The 20421-nt window shown below is 51.0% G+C and overlaps 1 protein-coding gene across 1 annotated transcript in view; it reads right to left on the bottom strand.

Annotated features, from left to right (window-relative positions):
- Positions 1-19994, bottom strand: part of KCND3 (potassium voltage-gated channel subfamily D member 3) — a 79036-nt gene extending 59042 nt beyond the window's left edge. The window contains exons 1-2 of the mRNA XM_088538909.1: positions 19933-19994; positions 14776-15960 (exon numbers count right to left, since the gene is read on the bottom strand). Of these exons, the coding sequence (XP_088395035.1) occupies positions 14776-15884 (1109 nt within the window). The 5' untranslated portion in view covers positions 15885-15960; positions 19933-19994. The remainder of the gene's footprint in view (positions 1-14775; positions 15961-19932) is intronic.
- Positions 19995-20421: the final 427 nt, after the last annotated feature.

Raw genomic sequence — 20421 nt, forward strand, 5'->3', positions numbered from 1 at the left:
GACACAGCACGCGGTGTCCCAGCGGCGCGGCCGCCGCGGCCCGGGACGGTCCCACCGCGGTGCCACGTCCCACCGCGGTGCCACCGAGTCGCTGCAGCCGGGCAGGGGGACGCGGCGGATCCGTCTCGGGCCCCTCGCATGGGCCTCGCTCATATTTTAATGCTGCTTTAACAGGCTGGCGCGCAGAGCTGGCACGGGGAATTCATCACGCATCTGCATGATTTATGTACCTATGCTGAGATCTATCTGCGCCCTCCTATTTTCCAATGCATTTATCATTCTCACATCATCATTTCTTTCCACTCTGCAATTCTCACTGATTTCCAGTTCCTTGGCTGCTTCTGAGCGTTTCTCAGGAACTGGGGACCTTCCTGAAGGAACACGGGAAGGACTCCGATCTAATGCAGCCTTCTTCGGAGCAGCAGCAGCTAAGGAGAGAAGTGGGCAAAACCTCAGGGTTTTGCCTATTCTTCCTCCTCGTTTGTTTGCAAGAAACAACTGCTCTTTTGTGGGTGTGTGGGGAAAGAGGAGAGAATCTGGGAACCTTGGAAAAGGCTGTAGAGCCGTGTCCAAGTGCAGGGCAGTAACCAGGACTTGCTGACCCCAGCTCTGAACCGAGTGGCCATTGAAACTCTGCTTAGGTTTTTTCCCCACTTCATCAGGCATTTCCAGCCCAGCAGTTTCCTATGAACCGCTGTGAACAGAGAGGCTTTCACGCCTGCTCCTCGCTGGCCAAGCAGCGCCGCGATGGGCTCCGGAGCCATCTACCCCAGCACACTGGAGACTTTATGGAGGAGCAGGATTACCGCGTCTCTGGAGCGCAGCACAGACACAGGCAGCTCTGTTCTGCACGTGTGCCCATGAGACTTTTAATGAGCTTTCCCTGTTCCCCTGCCTTTAGTATTCATCGGCCCCGGACAGCGCGGACCCGGGTCCCGGAGCGGGCCGGGGGGAGCTGCCAAGGCACCTGCCCGCGCTGCCGGCTGGGGCGCGCGCCGACTACCCGAAAGTTGGGCAAGTTATTTATAAATTGTGGAGGAAGTTATATAATGTGGCTCATGCTAAAGGTTTATTTTATTTTTAATGACTGCATTTGCAAACGCGTGCAGAAGCATAGAGGGACTGTTAATCACTAGGCTTAAACTTTTAGGGGAAACTTAGAAAAAACAAGACTTGTTTTTTCCCCTCATCCTTTCGAGATGTCTTTGCAAAGCAAACCCGGGAGCAGGCTGCCAGCTTGCGCTGAGCGGAGCAGCGCTGCACTTGGGCAAGAGCTGCAAAAGCGCGGCCGTTTCACGGCATCACAGGGCTCAATAGCAGCGCGGGCTTCGCTCTTCCCGAGGTCCGTTCCCGGCCTCACGCTCCGCTCTGTCTGCCTGAAAAGAGCCTTTAGGACTGACGGAAACGCGCTGAAAATACGGATTTAAAACAGGGTGATCCCAGCAGGTGCTGAGGGTTGATCTGAAGGGTTGTTACACAGTTGGGCAGCTGTTCCAGCATCCATTAAAAATAACCCCTTAACTATTGTCCTCTGCTAAATTTAGCACACACTCAGGTGTGGCTGCTCTTGGGCCATGCGGAAAGTTTTAATACAGGTTTAATCATCCCGAGCGTTAGGGAAGGAGCTAATTAGATCGCCAAATTTAGAAGGTGGCAGTATATTACCTGGGAAGAAATGGGTGATTAGGTGTTATTCACTGCTGAAGTTACTGCTCTGAGCAATATCTTTGAGACTATTTTATGGCATAATCCCCGTTCGCAAAGGAAGGAGGGAGACGTTCCCACGTGCCGCGGTGCAGGCCGTGCTCCGCGTGCGCTCACAACGTGTCTGTGCCCTGTTCACAGGCAGAGGGGCAGTTACTTTGACCAGAAATGCTGGGTCTGGTTTCCAAACGCCCCTAACAGCAATCCTAGAAGCACCCGCGCGCGGCGCTGCTCGGGTTGGCCGGGCCCGCGCGCCTAGACCTTGGCTCTTCCGGAGGAATAAATCGGGAGCCTGTTTTATCCCAAAGCACACAGTATTCTTCCACCTCCTAGAGCAAATCCCTATTTCATCCTCGTGAAGAGGCTCATTTAATAGCGTGTGAAATGAAATGTCAACAGGAATTAGACCAGGCGGCGCTGCGGGCCCCGGGGACGCGGGAGGGCGCAGGTGGCAGCCGGGCTGGGGACAGCGCGAGGACGAGGCCGCCCCGGGCCGGGCCTGGGCCTGCGGGCCCCGCGGGCCCCGCTAGCCAGGGCCTGCGCGAGCCCGGCCTAGCGCCTTTACTGGCCACAACGTCCCCGGCTTGCGGGAACGGCAGAAACGTCAGGCAAACGCAAACGCGACGCACATAAATCGTTCTGACAAAATCGTTTCCTAGATTCATTACTATGGAGATAAATCTGAACTGTGACTTCTCGCCGCTGCCGAAAGCCGTGGCTGTGCAGAACCGTCGGGTGCCGCTCCGGCTGCACGTCCGGGGCTGCGGCAACGGGGGAACGTTTGGGAATAACTCCGGAGCTGGGAGGCCGGAGTAAGACGAAAGGTGCAGACGTCGGGGTTCGTTTAGGAAGGCAGTGAACTAACCAACGTTTGCACCGTGTTCTGGCAGTCCTGGCGAGGCTGCGAACCATCACACTTTAACATCGTTTTGTCCTGCTGTAGGTGACTGACTGCCTCGTGATTCAGGTCTTCAATTTCTTCCCTTATGACTATGTTATATCACATGCAGTGATGGGCTGCTTTGTGCATCTCGCACGCAAACTTCGGGAATCTCATCCGTACCCACGTGCTCTGCTTTCTGCGGGCTGGATGCACCCGCACGGGAACCACCAATGCCCACGCGCGTTCACGGAGCGGCTCGTGGGTGTCCCCGGAGCCCAGCGCCTGCACTGGCCTGTGCCCTGCGCCTTCCGCTCTACTCCTTTTCTCCAACATGTTCCTATAGAAAAGCCAGGAATTTACCTGTTATTTCTGTGCTCTGTAAGTGTTTATGCTGCAGTCTGCGCCCGTATCGTTATGAATCTTGCATGAAAGGGCTTAAAGTTGACAGTTGTCTCGCACTGTTTTGCTACAAGTGACAGATCTGTGCAGGGAAAAGCGCGCAGTGAGCAGCGATTAGGCAGAGTGATGGGTTTTAAATTCCAAGGCTGGACTCTGTCCACCGACTGAGTAGATAATTTGTCGCATTTGTTATTATTAAGTGCGGCTCTCGGGAGCAGCAGAGCCCGGCCGCGCTGTGAGCCCCGGGCTGCGCTCGGAGCCTGCGCGCGCTCCTGCGCCTGCCGCTGCCCGGGCAGAGCCGCACGGACGTGGCTCGGCCTCCTCCACCTCTTGGTGCGTTTTAAAAGTCTGTTCTCTATACGGGAAACATCTTCCTGTGCTTATGTGAACTCAGAATAATTAATTAGCCCAAGATGACTCCTATTTCATGGGTTGGAGAAAAAAAAAGTGAAAATTCCAATATGCCGTTTCTTGTGATTCCTGGCTGACATGCTGGCTGTGATTCACAAGTGGATCACCTCGAGAGGTGCATTTAAGTACACAGTTAAGTGCAGTCCTAATACAAGCTGGAATTAAGCCCACATTCCTGATTCAGGACTTCTCTTCCTAAGCCAAATCCAGGCATTTTACAGGAGATGAGGAGAGGAGGAGTGAAGGTGTCGATGATGAAACCAACCTGTATATAATATGTATAGAATTGCCTCTTCTGAGCTTAAGCTCTGAGTTACCATGGGAAATGAAAGGAAAATCATGTTGACTTTAAGCATTCTCCCTTGATATACAGACTTCACGTCTCTGAGGGGACAAATGTAGGAGGTATTTTTTTCGTTTCCGTAGATGAGTGCTTGTTGCTTTCATGGGGAAACATAAAAGATTTGTTTCATCTATTTGCTTTATGAAAAACAGTAAAAGAAATTCCCAGAGCTGCTTCTTCTGCAGCTCCCAAGGTAAACAGGTAAATTGTGTTGGGTCAGAGAGATACTCGAGGACCAAACTCAGATGGAATATATCAGTATGGAGATACTGCTGTGGAGTAGCATTTTTCTATCAGTTCTCTTAATTGACTGCAGTAGTAAATTTGGCATTTGTTTTACTGAATCTGTCAAAACGTACAACATCGGGGAAGGCTGTGGAGATACTTTGATGCCTAAGTTGCTGTAGCTGAAGCTGTGATCGACCTTAATGAACAGTTTTTCTTTTTTGAGGCAAGGTCACCCAGAAATCTTAGAAGTTCTGAAATTTCAGGTCTTGCATCAGGGGCTTCCTGCAGCTCCATATGGAGCCTTATTCTGTGGGCAAGCAGCAGTATGGATAAAGGCAGTCAAAGATCTGCGTGATTATGTGAAATCTGATTTGGGCTTATCACTTCTACAGCTACTGACTAGAAGAGACATTAGTCTTTTGCCACAAAACATAATATTACAAAGCTATTTTTATTTTATTGATTTAACCTGGTCTTCAACAAACTGGAACAGAAAATTGCATTTAAAAGATGAGTGGGAGAAAAGATATTATATGGTTCTACAGGATATATTGCATCTTAGATGGCAGACTGACCACTGTGATTACGTTTTGTTATGCTAAGTATTTGGGTTATATTTTGTAGGCAAGGTTTAGCAAAAAAATCCAATTTTACCATGAAGGAGCATATCCAAGAGCACTTTGAAATGGATTATATAGTAAAAGCTCAAAACCTTACATTACACTGTAATTTAAATGGACTGATTTTACTGCTCTCTAACGTTTTACATACTGTGTGGCACTACTTGTTGTAAAGTACATATATTCCACTGTAATAAGCTTCTAGGTAAAATGTTCAAAAATGCCCAGTGGCCTGAAACACTGAGGTCCATTTATTGCAAGCACGAAGCGTTGCACGCAGATGGGCTGGTTCCTGTTGCAGTGTCTGGCTATAATCTTTACAAACAGGAGCTTCAGATGAACTTGAATCTGAGGGAGGGCTGATGCAGGCACCGAAGTTCTTTGGGGCCGCCCTGGGGAGGCAGATGTGGAGGAGCTGCCGCTGCTCCGTTCACCGCCAACGCGGCAGGAAGGGGAGCGCGGCAGCCTCGGCACAGCCCGCTCAGCTCCACGTGCGTCTCTTCACGCACACGTTTCTTGGCATGATGACATTGCAGAGTCATTATTTATCGTATTCTATTAATTATTGCATAATAAATCAGCTTTGTGGAAGGCAACAACTTCTGTTTGCGTTTGGCTAAATCATTTTTGGTGTTTCCCTCCAAAGCAGGAAGCTGCAGCGCTGTAGAACATGTTTCATCCCATCACCTGACATCCTGGTGAGTTCTTGCAGGCATCTGCCCAGGTGTCTGTGGGGGGAGATGAGGTCCTTTGATGTTTAGCTTGGATTGCTGCGCACGTTCAGAGCAGCCACCTGAGCTCCTGGCTGTCCCCGTGCTGCCTGGCCCCGGACCCAGCTCTGCAGCCCTTTCTGTGCGATGGGGACGGCGCTTCTCCGGCAGTGGAATTACAGCTGGAATGTGTCCAAGCTGGGGCCGAGAGGGATGTTTGACTAAGCGTGTTTACCCGATTAACTCCTGGAAAGCTGTGGATTCGGAGTGTCAGGGTTTCTGCACAGAGCTTCATAAAACCACTTGACAAGTGGTTGCCAAATCCTCCCAAAACAGCTGCTGAAAGTAACTGGGGAGGAACAAAGTTGACGCAATTTTCCTTTGTTCCCAAGCCCAGAGCGGAGATGCTCCCGTCCGTTCATCTGTCTCTGTCCCCTGGCCTCCCAGGGCGAGGGGACGATAGCTGCCATCTCAAAAACCCTTCCCCTTTCCCTTGACATTGCTGCCTGCTTCTCAGCAGCCCATTACGCTAAACCACAGTGACAACCCTCAAGGAGGAGACGTTTTCCAGAAATGCAGGACACGGCATCCCGCTTCTCCAATACGGTTTATGGTTTATTCTCCATCAAATGTGCTGATACCCTCTGCAGCAAGAGGCAGACACTTTCCATGCAACCCCAGCGAGGAGGCCGAGGGCACCCTAAGAGGAATGGATGAAGGAAAAGGCCCCGCGTGGGAGGAGAGCGGCTGCCGGGCTCGGGAAGCGGCTGCTCCGAGCGGAGGGCGCCCGCGCTGCCCTGGCTGTGCCGCTGTGGGCGACGTCCCCTCCTCGGAGCGGTTTGGTTGCCAGCACTTGTCCTGGCCGCCCTGCAGCCCGCGCACGGCCCGCACAGACCCCTCGGGGCGCTCCGGGCGGGCGAGCGGGCGGGTTAATGCTTGCCCAGCGGGGCACAAGCGCCTCTGCCCGCTCTGTTTGGACAGTGCCAGCAAAGCAGTTATTAGTGGCCTCCACGCATTCTTTGCAATGGTTTTCTAAATGCCTTAACAATACTGCATTTAATCCAGAGGACTGGAGCTCTCTGCTGTTTGCAGAATATCTGAGATTGGTTTTCAGTTCACAGCACTTTTGGTGCCAGGCGGTTCCCTGTGTTCATGTGAATCTGTCCCGACATGGACATTTATCTACTCTGTGATATGTGCACGTATATATATATATATATATATATATAGGTGTGTTCATTCTTTGAATAGTTTTGGCTGGGAGGGACCTCTGGGGTTGCCTGCTCCAGCAGCGTGGTGTTGACTATGGAGCGGTTCTAAGGCAATACCAAAGGCAAGTTATTAGCACGTGTGTATTTTAACAAGCTTTTTGGGTGTGCGTCCTCGCTTCTTTCTGAATTTGAAGAACATGAAAAGAAAGGTCTAAACTGGAAAATAGCTTCTCCTATGCATTGCTTTTGCCCTCCATCCATTTGTGGTTGCTCTATGCTTATGCTTTGCTCAGTCAGAAGTAGGCAGGGAGTTCCGCTGTCTTGTCAAGTGCCACCAACAGTGACAGTGACTTTGTTCTTGAGCTACAGGTATGTTTTGTGGGTGTAAACCTATGGAGCTGTTTACCTTTGTTTTATCTATTCAGAAGGCTTTCCCTAGACTGGAAATCAGGCTTATTCAATAGAGCTCATTAAGTAATGAGCTTATTCACTAAGCTCATTACTGGTGGAATTCATCCTGCTCAGCCCTCTGCAGCCCAAAATCTTGTATCCCTTCAGCCCAGCTTACTGCTTGTTTTGACCTTTTGCAAGAAAGGTGATTTTTACCTAATTGGAGCTGATTTGCATGTTTGCATTCAACAACTGTCTTGCTCAATGAATGTTTCATTATTTAATCTGGTCTGCTACTCCTCTGTAGCAGAAAATATCTAAGAGGGCGGAAGCTTTTTGCGTGTGGCGTGCCAAGGCTCGCGCACCGTGCCAGCTCGTTCGTGGCTGCAGCAGAGCGCCCGGTCCGGCGGCACCCGTCGTGTTCGTGATGGATGCTCCCGGGCTGGCGAGCAGGTGCAGGTAGGCAGGAAAACAAAAGATACCAAGAGGTTGTGATGCCTCCTGCGAGCTGCCCGTGCCTGCCCATCCGCGCAGCACGGCGTGGGCTCGCAGGAGGCCCCGGAGCACACGGATGGGCAGCAGCAGCAGGGATTTCCTTCCCGGGGTGGTTACGCAGAGGCGAGCGCGCGCCTGGTCCTCGCCGTGCCGAGCTGGGGGGACACGGGGTCTGCAATCTGAACCAGCGCAGCCACCAAACGTGTGACAGTGAAGGATGAGTGTTGGCAAGGAGGCCTCATTGATTCGTGTCCAAACTGGTAAATTTTAGTCCTGTTTCTACTCATGTCGTGCTTTGAATACTAGAAAAAGGCTCTCATACTGTGGAGTAACAGAGGTGTCAGCGTCTGTTAAATCGACAACAGCCTCCTCCTGTCTCCTCTGAAGAGGAAGAGAGGAGCAAGGGGAGTTTTCTCGGTTTAGTATTGGTGACGAAAGGCCAAGGAGCCCTCATAACCCCAGAAGACACCCCAAACACGACGGCCGATGGAGGCCGAGTCCTGCAGCGCGGTGCGGGAGGCAGAGCGTGCCCGCGCCCCGGGGAGGGCTGGGTTCAGCGGGTTCCGCTCCGCGCCGCGGGCACCGCGCTAGGCGCCGTCCTGGGCTGCCTCTTGTGGCCGTGCTCCGTCGGGAGGGATCCCAGTGTGCGCCCCCCGGAACCCCTCAACACGAGGGGACAGCGGGACGGAGGGCTGCGCTCCCAAAGCGCCCGTCCGAGCAGGGCTCTAACCCGTGTGCGCTCCACGAGGCTCTGCAGCGCCCGCTCCTTCTAGTTCCCTTTTGAAGACAGCTGCTTCTGCCAAGCATCACCTCACAAGAATAGCTGCCTTGCTTTTACAATTGAAAAATAATGTGTTATTTTTGCATTTATCATAGTGACTATAAATCATACTGAAGGAGATTCCCTTGCTAGAGACCATACAAATGCAGAAAAAAAAGAGTGCTGCTGATGATTTGTTGTCTCCTAATTAAACATGAGTTACGTACAGAGCATAGAAAGGTGGAAGTGGGGACTGTGGCAACTGGGTGGGAAAATAGACAGAACAGAATAATAGTCAGAAGTGTTTTCCTAAGCACAGAGCAGAAATCAAGGGACTGTCTGGTTGCGGCGTGAAATCTTGTTATCTCAAGGGTGTGAATTTGAATGCTAAAGGCTGAGAGTGACTGAAGATTTTGTCCTGTGCCGTTTTCACATCTGATGTGCAAGCCTGCATCTCCAGGCAAGACGAGAAGCAGCGGCAGCAATTTGTATCTTGTAAACGGCAAAGGAGAATCGCACGTGCAGAAAGAGTAAAGCAATAAGCACGTGAAAAATAACCACCGGTAATAAAAGCTAAGGGCGCTCGCAAAGGCCAAGGGCGATGCTGAGGTGCGTGAGCGAAGGCGGCGGCGCGAGGAGGCCGCTCCAGCCCCGGTGCCGATCGCTGCGTCGCTGCCGCCCGCGCCGGCTCCTCTCGCCGTTATCCCACCCTGTTACCAGGCGGCTTCGCGGCGCCGAGGCTGCTCCGGAGCTGCCAGCCGCCCTTCTCCAGGGCTTTCCCGGGACACACATCGGCCCAATCCCCGGGGGTCCCGGGGGCAGAGCGCCAGCGCTGCTCCGTGTTTCCATTTGGCACAGCCGACAGGCCCAGGTGGAAGCAGGAGGTTCCCCAGGCCGCGGCCTCGCGAGAGGAGCCTCCAGCGCCTGCCCTTTCCCTGCGCTTGTTGGGAAGATGCTCCGTGCTGAGGGAGGATCCGCGTGCCGAGCGGGACGGCGCCGGCAGCGGGAACTAGGGAGGAGAGCGGAGCTGGCAGGAGGAGGAGCAGGACGGATGCTCCCGCGTCCTCCCCGAGGCTGCAAACCAGGAATCCAACCAGCAAGATTTGCACCTTTTCGAGAAGCAACGAATTGTTTCCTTCCCTGGCAGGCACTGATTCAACTTGCCACCTGCCTCCTAGTAATTTCCCAGCAGGTTTTTAATGCTGGAACAATAGCGTTCTGCTAGATATTGATTTTAAAATAACTCTTTGACACTTGCTTGTAACCTTAAGAGGTGAATTACAGCCCTCGAACGGGGTCTAGCGTAGCAGCAGTGAGGAGCCAAGGGGCAGCGCTTTCCTAGACTTCCCTAACATGCAGGGAGAGCAGGACTTTCATTTCATATTTTGGGACCAAACACTAAGTCCATGCCGAGAAAACATCCGACCGAGCCCGTGATTTGCAGATGTCTCCCGAAAGGCTTCGGTGGCTGGAGGATTAACCTCGGCCCAGGTTAGATATTCCAGGTCTCCAATATTCCCCTGCACTCATCGGAAAACCTGCGGCTGGGCTGTGCAATTTACACTTAAAACTGATTTCAGCTGCATGAACCGTGATCAGCTGAGGGACATAATTAGTTTTGGCTAATTTGATGCAAGACCTTTAACTTCACTTCCCCTTTCCCAGCCCTTGGACTGACAGGGGCTACTGTGTCCCTTATTTGCTACTGATCTCAGTAAACTAATTACGCTTTACTGGGTCAGTGCTGTTATGAAATTATCATTTTATGAGACTAAAAATAGCACAGGTCCAGTCAGCAAGCCAATCTCTTCCCTTCATCTACAGTGGAAATACAATGTTATCTTTAATCTGCATTTTTGCAGGCCCTTGCTCTGATGCAGGCTAGGAAGCAAGTAGAAAAGAAGAAAAGAAGCATAACAAAATTCCTTAAATCAGTTGCTGTAGATGCAGCTTTGCTGAAAGTCCTGCTGGTAAGTTTACAAGTCACGTTATATTTTTATTCAGTACCTTTACTTGGCCTTATTCAAAATAACTTATTCCTCACACAATAAATTTAGTTTAAAGGAAAGTTATTTTGTCTTGCCCGTTAGAAATGTTGTGTTTGCACATATGTGCAGTCATTGCGAATATCCCAAACTGCAAAAAGCCTAAAGACAGATAAATATTTAAGATGGAAAAAAATTCCACTTGTGAATTCTATTTGTTTGAGGAATGAATAAGGATATTTTAATACCTCTGTGGTTCTGGTGAATAGAAATAGCTCAGAGATGAGACGCCTGCCTCGGGTTTACGTCACGATGGGGAAGGGAAAGGTTCTGTCTGCAGCTTCTGATACAAAGACGCTTTGCACACAAGATCTGTAAATCCATTAGAGGAAGAAAATTGATACACGATTCACATGAGATGAAGCTGGAGTCAAGAGAATGAAAACTCAAAAAATTGGCTTCTTTGTAGAGCTCCATCAATTCATTGTTTGGTTGGACTTCTGGTATATTAAATTCTAGCTATTCTTTGGCCTGTGGATATTGGAACTGTTGACTGTGGAGGAGATTTTGGAGCCGTCCCTCTCCTCGCCCATCCCTCCCTCGCCAGTGCTCCATGTGCAAAGCAGCATTCCTATTCCAGCCGTTTTCCCGACTCGGTCTCACAGCAGTTGCTGAGGTCCCAGCACTCAGGAGGCTCCACGGCCTCGAGTGGCTTCAGGGCTCAAGAAACAACTGCAAGGGAAATCTCTGCTCGAAACAACTGCAAGGGAAATCTCTGCTTGAAACAACTGCAAGGGAAATCTCTGCTCGCGGGGGAGCTGGCAGCACCCGCAGGAAACGTGGTCAGTTCTCGGAACTCGGTGCTAGACCAGCTGTCAACTGCTTGGCAGTCACTATTTCACACGCTATTTCACTACTTAAATTTTATCCTATTTCTTCCCTATGATTGAATACCAATAAAAAAGAAAGCCCCAGAAATAAACATAACAAATAATGATGTTTCTGTCAGAAATGGTTGATCGAGTGTCAGCTCCCTCTCGCTCGCTCGCGTCCTGCAGAGCCACAGAGTATTGGCTTGAATGAAGATAAATGGAAAGAGCAAAAAGAATCCTGCTCTCCAAGCGCTCGGTAATAGGACATGGAGATTCCAGCTCGTGGGGCTGGTGCCGGTGCAGGACAGGACAGGGGTGGTGGCAGAACTGCCCTTTATTTATTGGTGTTTTACCGAAGGGCAACAGAGAGCATGGGTAGCCACTGGCCCCTCGAGAAAAATGTTTCTGCATGAATTGGAGAGCTGATTTTGAATTAATTTTGAATAGTTGTTTCTGTAATTCAGATTGATTTAAGATGCACCCAAGAATAATGCGTTCATTATAAAACCTCCTGAGCAAAATTCAAATCATGCTAAATTAAAACCAGCCTCTGTGAAACCAAGGCTGATGCGCGCAGCAGAGGATCCGAGCTGCAGGGCCAGTCTAATTCAATTCCTTGGCTTTATTTCCTTGCTGCACCTTTCTCCTTGTGCTGGTGGCTGCCTACGGAGCTCGGGAGCCATCGCGCTTTCCCGGAGCTCGTGTGCCTGGTTTGTGGAGTGATCCCCAAAAGCAGCAACTCCTCTATTTTATGCAGTGCCACGTCTTCATCGGGAAATGGTTTTTTATTGCTTTTCTCTAAGGGTTGGTCTAGAAATTCAATTGTGTCTTTAGGAATCTGGAATAAGTGACTCGGGGAGCAGCAGGAGCGCTCTGCAGCAGGGCTTCGAGGTCCAGCCCTCCTCCTGATGCAGCAAGGCCGGGCTCATGCACCCTTGGGAATGTGATGCTGATCTTTGGGATGATGGCAGAAAAACCTGACAGTGACATTCAGGGCCAGGGAGACAACACCCTGTATGAGATGTGAGGGATTTCCCTTTGTGTTCCTGTGTCTTTGCGCGAAGGGGAACCCTCTTGACGACCTTCCACGTCATTCCTGCACCCGGAGCAAGGGCAGAGGCGCCTGGCGCAGCCACCGCCGCCTCAGCTCAATTAATCTAATTTACACCAGCAAATGTCTGGCTTAGATTTTTTTATTATTAATGCTAGTCAGCTGGAACATCTGATGATGTTTCCTAAGGCTAGATGTGTTTTGTGGTTGTCAGTAGACTTAGAAACTTCCTCTGCTTTCTGGGCTAGCTCTTAAATGAATTAATATCATGGGAAAAGTTATTCTACATATTTCAAACCGCTTTTGTAAACCAGTCTGCTACAAACTATGAAATGCCAGTATGAGGAAAGCGTGCAGTTATCTGAACTTAAAGGTTTCAGTGTTCAGAAGGAAAAAAAAGTATACATTTGAGTTAAACCCCAGTGCACTTCATGGTCTCTTGTTCTAAATTCTTCCTAAATTTTTAAAGACAAATAAGGGGATAACATTTAAGATATTTATAAAAGCTCTGAGCACTGCTGAAATGCGAGCAGCTAATTGGCAACTGCTACAAAGGCCAGGTCTGGTGTCCTAGGAAGTGTTAGGGATTTTGGCGGCACTTTTGGCAGCATCTGTGAGACAAGAATTGCCAGCACTGTCATTAGTAACAAGATCCTCCAAGCACGTTTAAATAGCTCCTGAGGAGAGGTGCCCGTGAAGTTTCTGGAGAAAACACAAATTTCCCAAAATGGAAAGAATCCGTAGGGAGAAGGGGGCTGGGGACGTGGAGCTCGTGTGGTGGGAACTGGGTTCCCAAGCTCGGAGCGGTGGCTCCTCCTTCGAGATGGGGTTTGGAAGCCAGCAGAGAGGGTTTGGGTTTTGCTGCTTGTGCAAGAGAGCGTCCAGCACCTGATGGATGAGACCAGAGGTAGCCCGATGTCCGGGAACGTATACACCTCTCTACAGCGCCTGGTGTTACCTGGATTCTGGAGTTTCTTGTAACTCTGTGATGGGACCGCAATCTTAGCTAATAAACTATTTGCTAAAGACACCTATTTTAATTAAAATCCTCCACCAAAAAGTGCCAGAGCAGTAATACTAGATGTTTAAGCTTTAATGCTTTGATAGCATTTTGTAGATCCCTTTCCAGCAAAGTCTTACAAAGCCATATTCAAGTGTCTAATTTTTTAAATTTTTGTCAACCCATTTAAAGCACTCATTCATCTGTAATTTCTGTGATTACAACAGACTGAGGACACTTTAAAGTGCTCAACAGCACTCTGTTTTGTCTCTCCGTGTATTCAAAAAGGAAAAGAAAGAGCCAAAGCCCAAGTCACTGGTGGGAGCAGACTTACTCGCGCTCCAGCACGCGCTACGTGTTTTACGAAGTAGATTTTTCCCAAGTAGCACCAAGCAGCACTTAACGTACATGGATGTACAGCAGGGAGGGATGGACGTGCGCGTGGAGCGACAGGAGGAGAGAGGTGATCCTTGCTGAGAGGGGCCGCGAGCCAGGGCTGTAGTTTGGGGCATCCCCCCATGGGGAGAGGAACAGGAGGAAAAAACCTTATTATGGCAAACGTTTTACATTCTGTGCCTCTCTGACAGCTGAATTGTGATTTCAGAAATTTGGAAGAGCTACTGTGGGCCTCTTCATGCATAACAGGCACAGAGAAGTGTCTAAAATCAAAAGCAGCTTAGAGCAAAAGTGGTCACCGTCCTACAGGAATGAGAACTGTCTAAAACTGAATATTAAACTGTGAACTCTCCAGTGGGAAAACTGTTTGTAGTGACTATAAATGTAGCATATTATTCCGAGGGAATTCAGCATCAGGCTGTAACTTTGCAAGGGCCTGAAGCAGCACCGTGTGGAGCTGCCTTGCCCTTGCGCAGCCTGGCAAACCGGGTGAGGGTTTGGTCATTCTCTTAGGTTTCAGTTCAGAGCTACAGAAATCCAAATATTTAATCTCAGTGGAAACATCTCTAAAGCAGAAATGAAATACAAGAGAAGGAAAAAAAAAAAAAAAAAAAAAGATGCGTCCTCTAGACTACGTTTCCTTTGCTTTGATTATACGTACGTTACCTTCGTACCTGTCCATACGAGTGTTTGAAATGCTGCTGAAGCTGGTACAGTATGTTCTTAGTGTTTCATAAACTCACAAAGAAACACCGACAAGAGCCCCACACCCTCCTCAATTAAGTGAGAACACTTTGCATCCTGGAGACCACCGGATAGTTTCAGTATAGCTGCCCACAGCACCCGTTTGGATTCAGCAAACCCTTAATTCTGGGCATGTCAAGCAGTCAAGCAAACAATGACCAACATTGCAAAAAGAGGCAAAGTACACATCAGTCACGTTCTGTAAAATCTATGGCTTGAGTGAATGTCAAAAAACCCCAGCTGCGGTTGCCAGCTGCTCTGCACCCGTGTCATTTTGCACCCCGCGACGGAGCGCCAACAAGACCTGCTACTGCGCAGCCTCCCGTGCCCTCCCGCATCCGTTACCTCTACGCCACGCATTTGTCAAGTGGGTGTAAACGCATTTGGTGTTTTATACAGCTTTGCATGCGCAGAATTTCCAGATGTTGTCAGGCAAAGAAGGATCAAGCCCATAACAATTCCAGTCCCTTTGGAACATGCACCCAGAAACATGCATAGCCTCGAAAAGTAACCGGAGCCAAGTGCCTAGGATATGTTTGCCTGCTGCTCAGTAAAAGAAAAAGTACTACTCACCCCAGTGTTGTCATGGTTACAATAGTGTACCAAAAGGAAGCAGGAATACTGGTGAATTTGCTAGCTGAGGATCCTTTCTCTGCATAAAACATCACAGTTGCAAAGATGATGATTGCCATAGTGAGGGAAAAGAGGAGAAAGCCAAGCTCGGAGGCACAGCTCTTCAAAGTGTAGCCCAAGATTCTTAAGCCTTGGGAATGGCGAGAAAACTTGAAAATCCTGAAAACCCTAAAAACCCTTAGTGTCACAAAGGCTCCGCTGACGTCCTCGTTGTTGGTCATCACCAAGCCGATGTAGTACGGCATTATGGCCACCACGTCAATGATGCTCATGACACTTCTGATGAATCGGTAGCGACTTGGGGCCGCGAAGAGTCTCAACAGATACTCAACAGTGAAAATCATCACACAAGCTGTGTCTAAGCAAAAGAAAGCCACAGCGTATCTCTCCCCACATGGAAGCTCCTTGTTTCCAGGCACTGTGCCGCAAGGGACAGTTTCCACAACATTAGTGATCACAGAGACAGCAATAAAGAAACCGGTGACGTAGTAAAAGACTAAGGCTAAGGTGCTGGTGTGGGGGTTCTCGAAGGCTCGCCACATGGTCTGCCGGAAGCTCAGGGATGGCATGGACCCTTCCTGGTTGTTTTCCGAGTCGTTGTCATCCATCAGCCGCTCGGCGTTTTCCCGCTTTCGGTCTTTGTACTCTTCGTAGCAGCAGTCCCCAATGATTTCAGGGAGGATCCCATAAAAAGCAAGTTCTTCATCATAAGCAGAGATGCACTCATACCTCGGGTAGTGTAGCTTGCCAGTTCTATAAAAATTTAAGATGCACCTAAAGACCTCAGGGTCCCTGTCAAAGAAGTACTCCTTAGTGTCTTCGTTGAAGAAGAACTCCTTCTCGGTGCTGCCCAGGAGCGTGTCGGGGTACCTCTCCAGGGTAGTCCGCCACGTCTGGAACCGCCTGCCGCTCACGTTGAGAATGATCAGCTCATCCTGCCTCTTGTTTTTCTCAGCTGGAGCCAGCGGCATAGGACAGTTGGCCACTGGCATCCATCCTATGGCAGCCGCCCTGGCAAAGGGCAACCACGCGGCTACTCCCGCTGCCATGATGACGCCGGGCCTTGCTACTGGAGGAGACGGTCTGGCTGCTTCGGGGACCTGTCGGCAGTCAGATCAGTTCCATCTAAAACAGAACAGAACAGAAATGCCACACAAAGTCAGGCTGGGTGTCCTGCCCCGTTGTGTTACAGGTTGATAGATCAGTATGCACAGCGGAACTTCAAACAAGCGCCGCGCGCTCGTCTCCCGTTGAAGAATGATGTTAAACAAGGCACCTGATAACGAGCTCAGCAAGGTTATGGCATTATTATAGATAGGATTTTTGAATAGCAAATGATTCCTCATTAAAAGCATTTTAAAAGTAGCATAAACACACTAATTTATATTTGCTTCCTTACAAACAAGACTAATCCATGATTCCCCAGGTGTAAGCCTCATGTGCTCATCAGTTTAACTACAGCTGTCAAGAAAGAGCCAGGAGCTCCAGTGAAACCACCTTGCGGATCAGCTGGGAAGATGGTATGTAGCAAAAAGCCCTAACTGGCCTGGCTGGGTTTCCAGTTCTAAAAAATGCATTGAATTTTGCACCCAGAACAATGTCAGTTAGAAGAAACACATTAAAAGCTTCTCTGGTTTTCATTAGCTTTCCTCAAGCTTTAATTAAAGACCTGGGCTAGGCAGCAGGTTTTTTCCTGGGCTTCTGGATTTGAAGACAGGTTTTACTGTTGTGAAATATTGCGTCCCTATAATGGAGCAGAGGAAAATTCTGGCTTTCAGGAGAACATTGCTGGGAATATCGGAGCAGCAGCCGCTTGGATCAGAGTGCGAGTGTCTGTGGCTGTTGCAGGAGATGCGCAGGAGCTGCATCGAGCTGCGCTGAGGACCCAGCGCACGGAACGCGGGAGCTCCGAGCTTGGAGAGCCTCATTCCAGCAGGAGCAGAGCCCGTTATTCCCTAGCTGCCTATTCCCTAGCAGGGGTCCTTCGAGCTGATGGTTGACGGGTTGTTAGGCTGAAGTGAAATAAGTTCACCGCACTCTTCATTTTAAAAGGAAAAATAGCTCAAGTTGTCCAGATCCCCAGACATTCAACTTGCTCTCTGGAAATTTGAGCGATTACTGTGGCCCTGATCTAGCCAGGATTTTTTTTTGTTCTTCTTGGAGTTTGGTCAGATGTCTGACAATATTTAACTTTTGTTTTAACTTGTATTTTCCTTCACTTCCCTAACATTTTTCTAACTCTTCCATACAATTATCTGGAGAAGGGAACCATTATCATATAAGATGCATTAGGGCCCCTCTGAAAAGTTAATTTATCAATGGAAAGACTCCCATTGATTCCATGTCTCAGGCCCTCAAAGCCTAATTATTTCCTCTGCATGGTATCCTTCTATGCGATTTTATTCTCAAATTTTTTAATTATATGAGAGCTGCCATTGCAGTAAGGCTACAGCATTATTGATTTCAACAGGCCATCAAAATACTGAATAAAAAATGATGGAATCAATCTGTGGTGAAAATGACTAAACTGTTCACAGAAGTGCCTTCCTGTTCGGCGCGCATTAACATTCATCACCTTAATGTGGACTTCTTGCTAGGCAATTTTACTGTCCAAAGGACAATTGAAATCCCTCGTGCAAGCATCTTACTGCTGCCGTAAGAGGTTTTGTAATTATGAAACATATAATAATCCATAGTGATGCTTATCCCAAAGAGACACTTTTCTTGTATACGTGGCGCTGGAGCCAGTATCCCGCAATATTTTACTATAAAGGATGGTTCAATAATACTGCGCATTAGTTTTTCTCTGCCCCTAAAGAGTGAATTTATTGCATTAATAGCGCCAGACTGACAGCTGTGGAGCCGGCACCGCTGCCATTTCCCTGGGAGGGGAGCGAGCCCAGACCTCCCCGCGCGGCTCCGGGGAGCTCCGGGAGCGCGGGGGCTGCCGCGGTGCCGGCGCCTCCCGCTCCTATGAAACCCCAGCTGGAAACAGGACTAGGAAAGGAAAACGAGAGCCATTTCATTTCTTAATTATCAAATATAGGTAGGCAAATAATCCAGAGGCCAAGATAGCGCGTGCTGTTCCTAATCTCCCTGCTGGTGAACGGTCCTCTGTGCTTTCCATTCCCGTTACGGCCGCGGCCCCGGTCGTCGCGGCAGGACGGTGGGTGATGCCGCTGCCGGGTCCTCGTCTCCCGCGTTTCTCCAGGGAATCTCGCTAGAAACCTCTTCCCTGCTCCTACTTTGGCTGCGCGTTCCAGGTTACCCACATTAGCTGCAGAGGCACTATAAATACTTCACATATAATTGTTCTAATGAAGCGCTGGAAACTCATAAGTGACTTACACATTTTAAAATCAATTTTTAAGGGTAAAATGGAGTCCTTCCATGCTGGCAGTGTATGTGGGGACATTATAAATAGCTACAGAATGGGAAAGAGATGTCCATGGCAGAGACGCAGCTGCTCAAGGAAACTTCCTCCAACACATACTCATGGTGGCATTAAATCTGTCCCACTTGACCCTCAAGAGAGACTTCCTCACAGCCCAGGAGCTCCGGCCCACCCCAAAAACAGAGACACAAAACTGAGGGAGAGAGGATTGGGTTTGTAATCTGGAGCTGCACGACCTAAGTTTAAAGAGAAAAAGAGAAAGAAAAAGGGGTGACTAATTTACTGCAGTGCCAAGAGAAGCTCCCTCGTGCGGCGCACACGGAGCCTGGGGCTGCCGGCCGCGCTTCCAGCCCGGGCAGGGAACACGGAGCAGCTGGCGAGGCGCTTAAAACGGAGCAGGAAATAGAGGCACGTGAAGCCATGCGAGCGCATAGTTAGCAAGACACATACTTCTAATTTTAACTAATTGCCACATGTAATTTAAAAAGATCTAGTTAAAAGATCATTAGCCTGTTGATGATATTTAGAGGAACTAGGACACAAAATAAAACAATTTGGCTCGTTCTGACTTTAGCAAATGTCAGCATCTGTGGAACAAATACACTGTTTTCCTTAGGTACTTATGAGCAGAGCAAACAGTGCAAACAAATCTGGCGGAGGAGGCGGCGCGCGAGGCGCCCGCGGCTCCGTGCCGCACGGAGCAGCCCCTGGGCACCCGCTGCGACGCTCCTGCACCCCGGAGCCCCCCGGAGCCCCGCCAGAAACTTGGAAGACACGCAGTTATTTCTATTTACCGAAAGGGGCAAGAACCGATTCTTCCCACCTGATCAGGCAATGTCGCACTTAATAAATGGCTCCTGATGTTTTCTCATGAAAACAGAAACAGAGCAAAAATCTCCCGTGTTTCCCTTGCTGGAAGCAGAAGGTATAATTTAGGATACGGCTGATGAGACATTGTGCGTTTCCCACTGAGATGCTGCCAATGGGAGCGAGGAGCCTGGAGAGCATCCTCAGCTTTTTATCCCTTATTTTGTCAGGCTCTGGCAGCAAAGATGTTTTCACTTGAAAGCAAAATCTATCAATGGTCCCCTCGTTCAGTCGCATATTCCTTCCCTTTCGCAATTGCATTAGATAGTGAAACTTTCTCCTCAACACTCAGTTCTTCCGCCAGCTGGAGAAATTCGGGAGCAAAAGCAACAGGCGCGGGGTGAATGGGAGCGGAGGCGCCGGTCCCCGCGCGGAGCCCGGCCGGGCTCGCGGCCGCCCTCCGTGCCCGGCGGGCCCGGGAGCGGAGCCGGGGCGGCCGCGATGACTAGACAGCTTCTCCGGCCGCCGCCCGCGCCCTCCCGCCGCCGCCACCGCGGAGCTGCCGCGGGCCGCGCGGTCCCTCCGCGTCCCCCCGCGCTCGGGAGCCGGTGCCGGGAGCGATGCGGGGGGCTCCAGCAAACGGAGCCGGGGATGCCCAGGGCACGGCCGGGGCAGGAGGGGACAAGGAGCGCGGTGACCTGCGCGCGGCCGCCCCGGCTCCGCCGCGTCCCCCCGCCCCGCGCGGCGCCGATCCCGCTGCCGGGGACCCCGCGGCCGCTGCCGGGGCCGCGCGGCGGGGGCGGCTGGAGGCGCCCGTTGCCCGCGGGGCTGCCGAGCCCTTCCCGCGGCTCCCGCGCGGTGCCGGCGGCGGGAGCGGAGGCGCCCGCGATACGTACGGGGAGCGGGCGGCCCGCGCGGCGTCGCCATCGCCGCGTCCTCGCGCTCTGCGCTCCGTGCGCGGCCGCGGCGCTCTGGGCGGCCCCGCGGGGCGGGGGGCGGGCGGAGGGGGGGGGGGGAGCCGCGCAGGGTGCGCGGGAGGGGGGTGCGGGGGGGGGGCAGCGCCGCCCCCCGCCGCCTCCGCGGCTGCTCCGCCCCGCGCAGGGACCCGCGCAGCCGCCGGAGCGCGGAGCGGGAGCGGAGGGGAGCGGAGCGCGGAGGGGGGCGGAGAGGGACGGAGGGGAGCGGAGGGGAGCGGGGCGCGGAGAGGAGCGGAAGGGAGCGGAGAGGGATGGAGGGGAGCGGAGAGGGGCGGAAGGGAGCGGAAAGGGATGGAGGGGCGCGGAGAGGAGCAGAGAGGAGCGGGGCGCGGAGGGGAGCGGGGCGGGCGCGGGGCGGCGGCCGCAGCAGCAGCGGCGGCGGCGTTGGGGACAGCTCCGCGCTCAGCA

This window comes from Tinamus guttatus, unplaced genomic scaffold (assembly GCF_059628265.1).
Source record: "Tinamus guttatus ecotype Peru unplaced genomic scaffold, ASM5962826v1 Tinamus_guttatus_pri_ptg001272l, whole genome shotgun sequence".
NCBI classification, from domain to species: Eukaryota; Metazoa; Chordata; class Aves; order Tinamiformes; family Tinamidae; genus Tinamus; species Tinamus guttatus.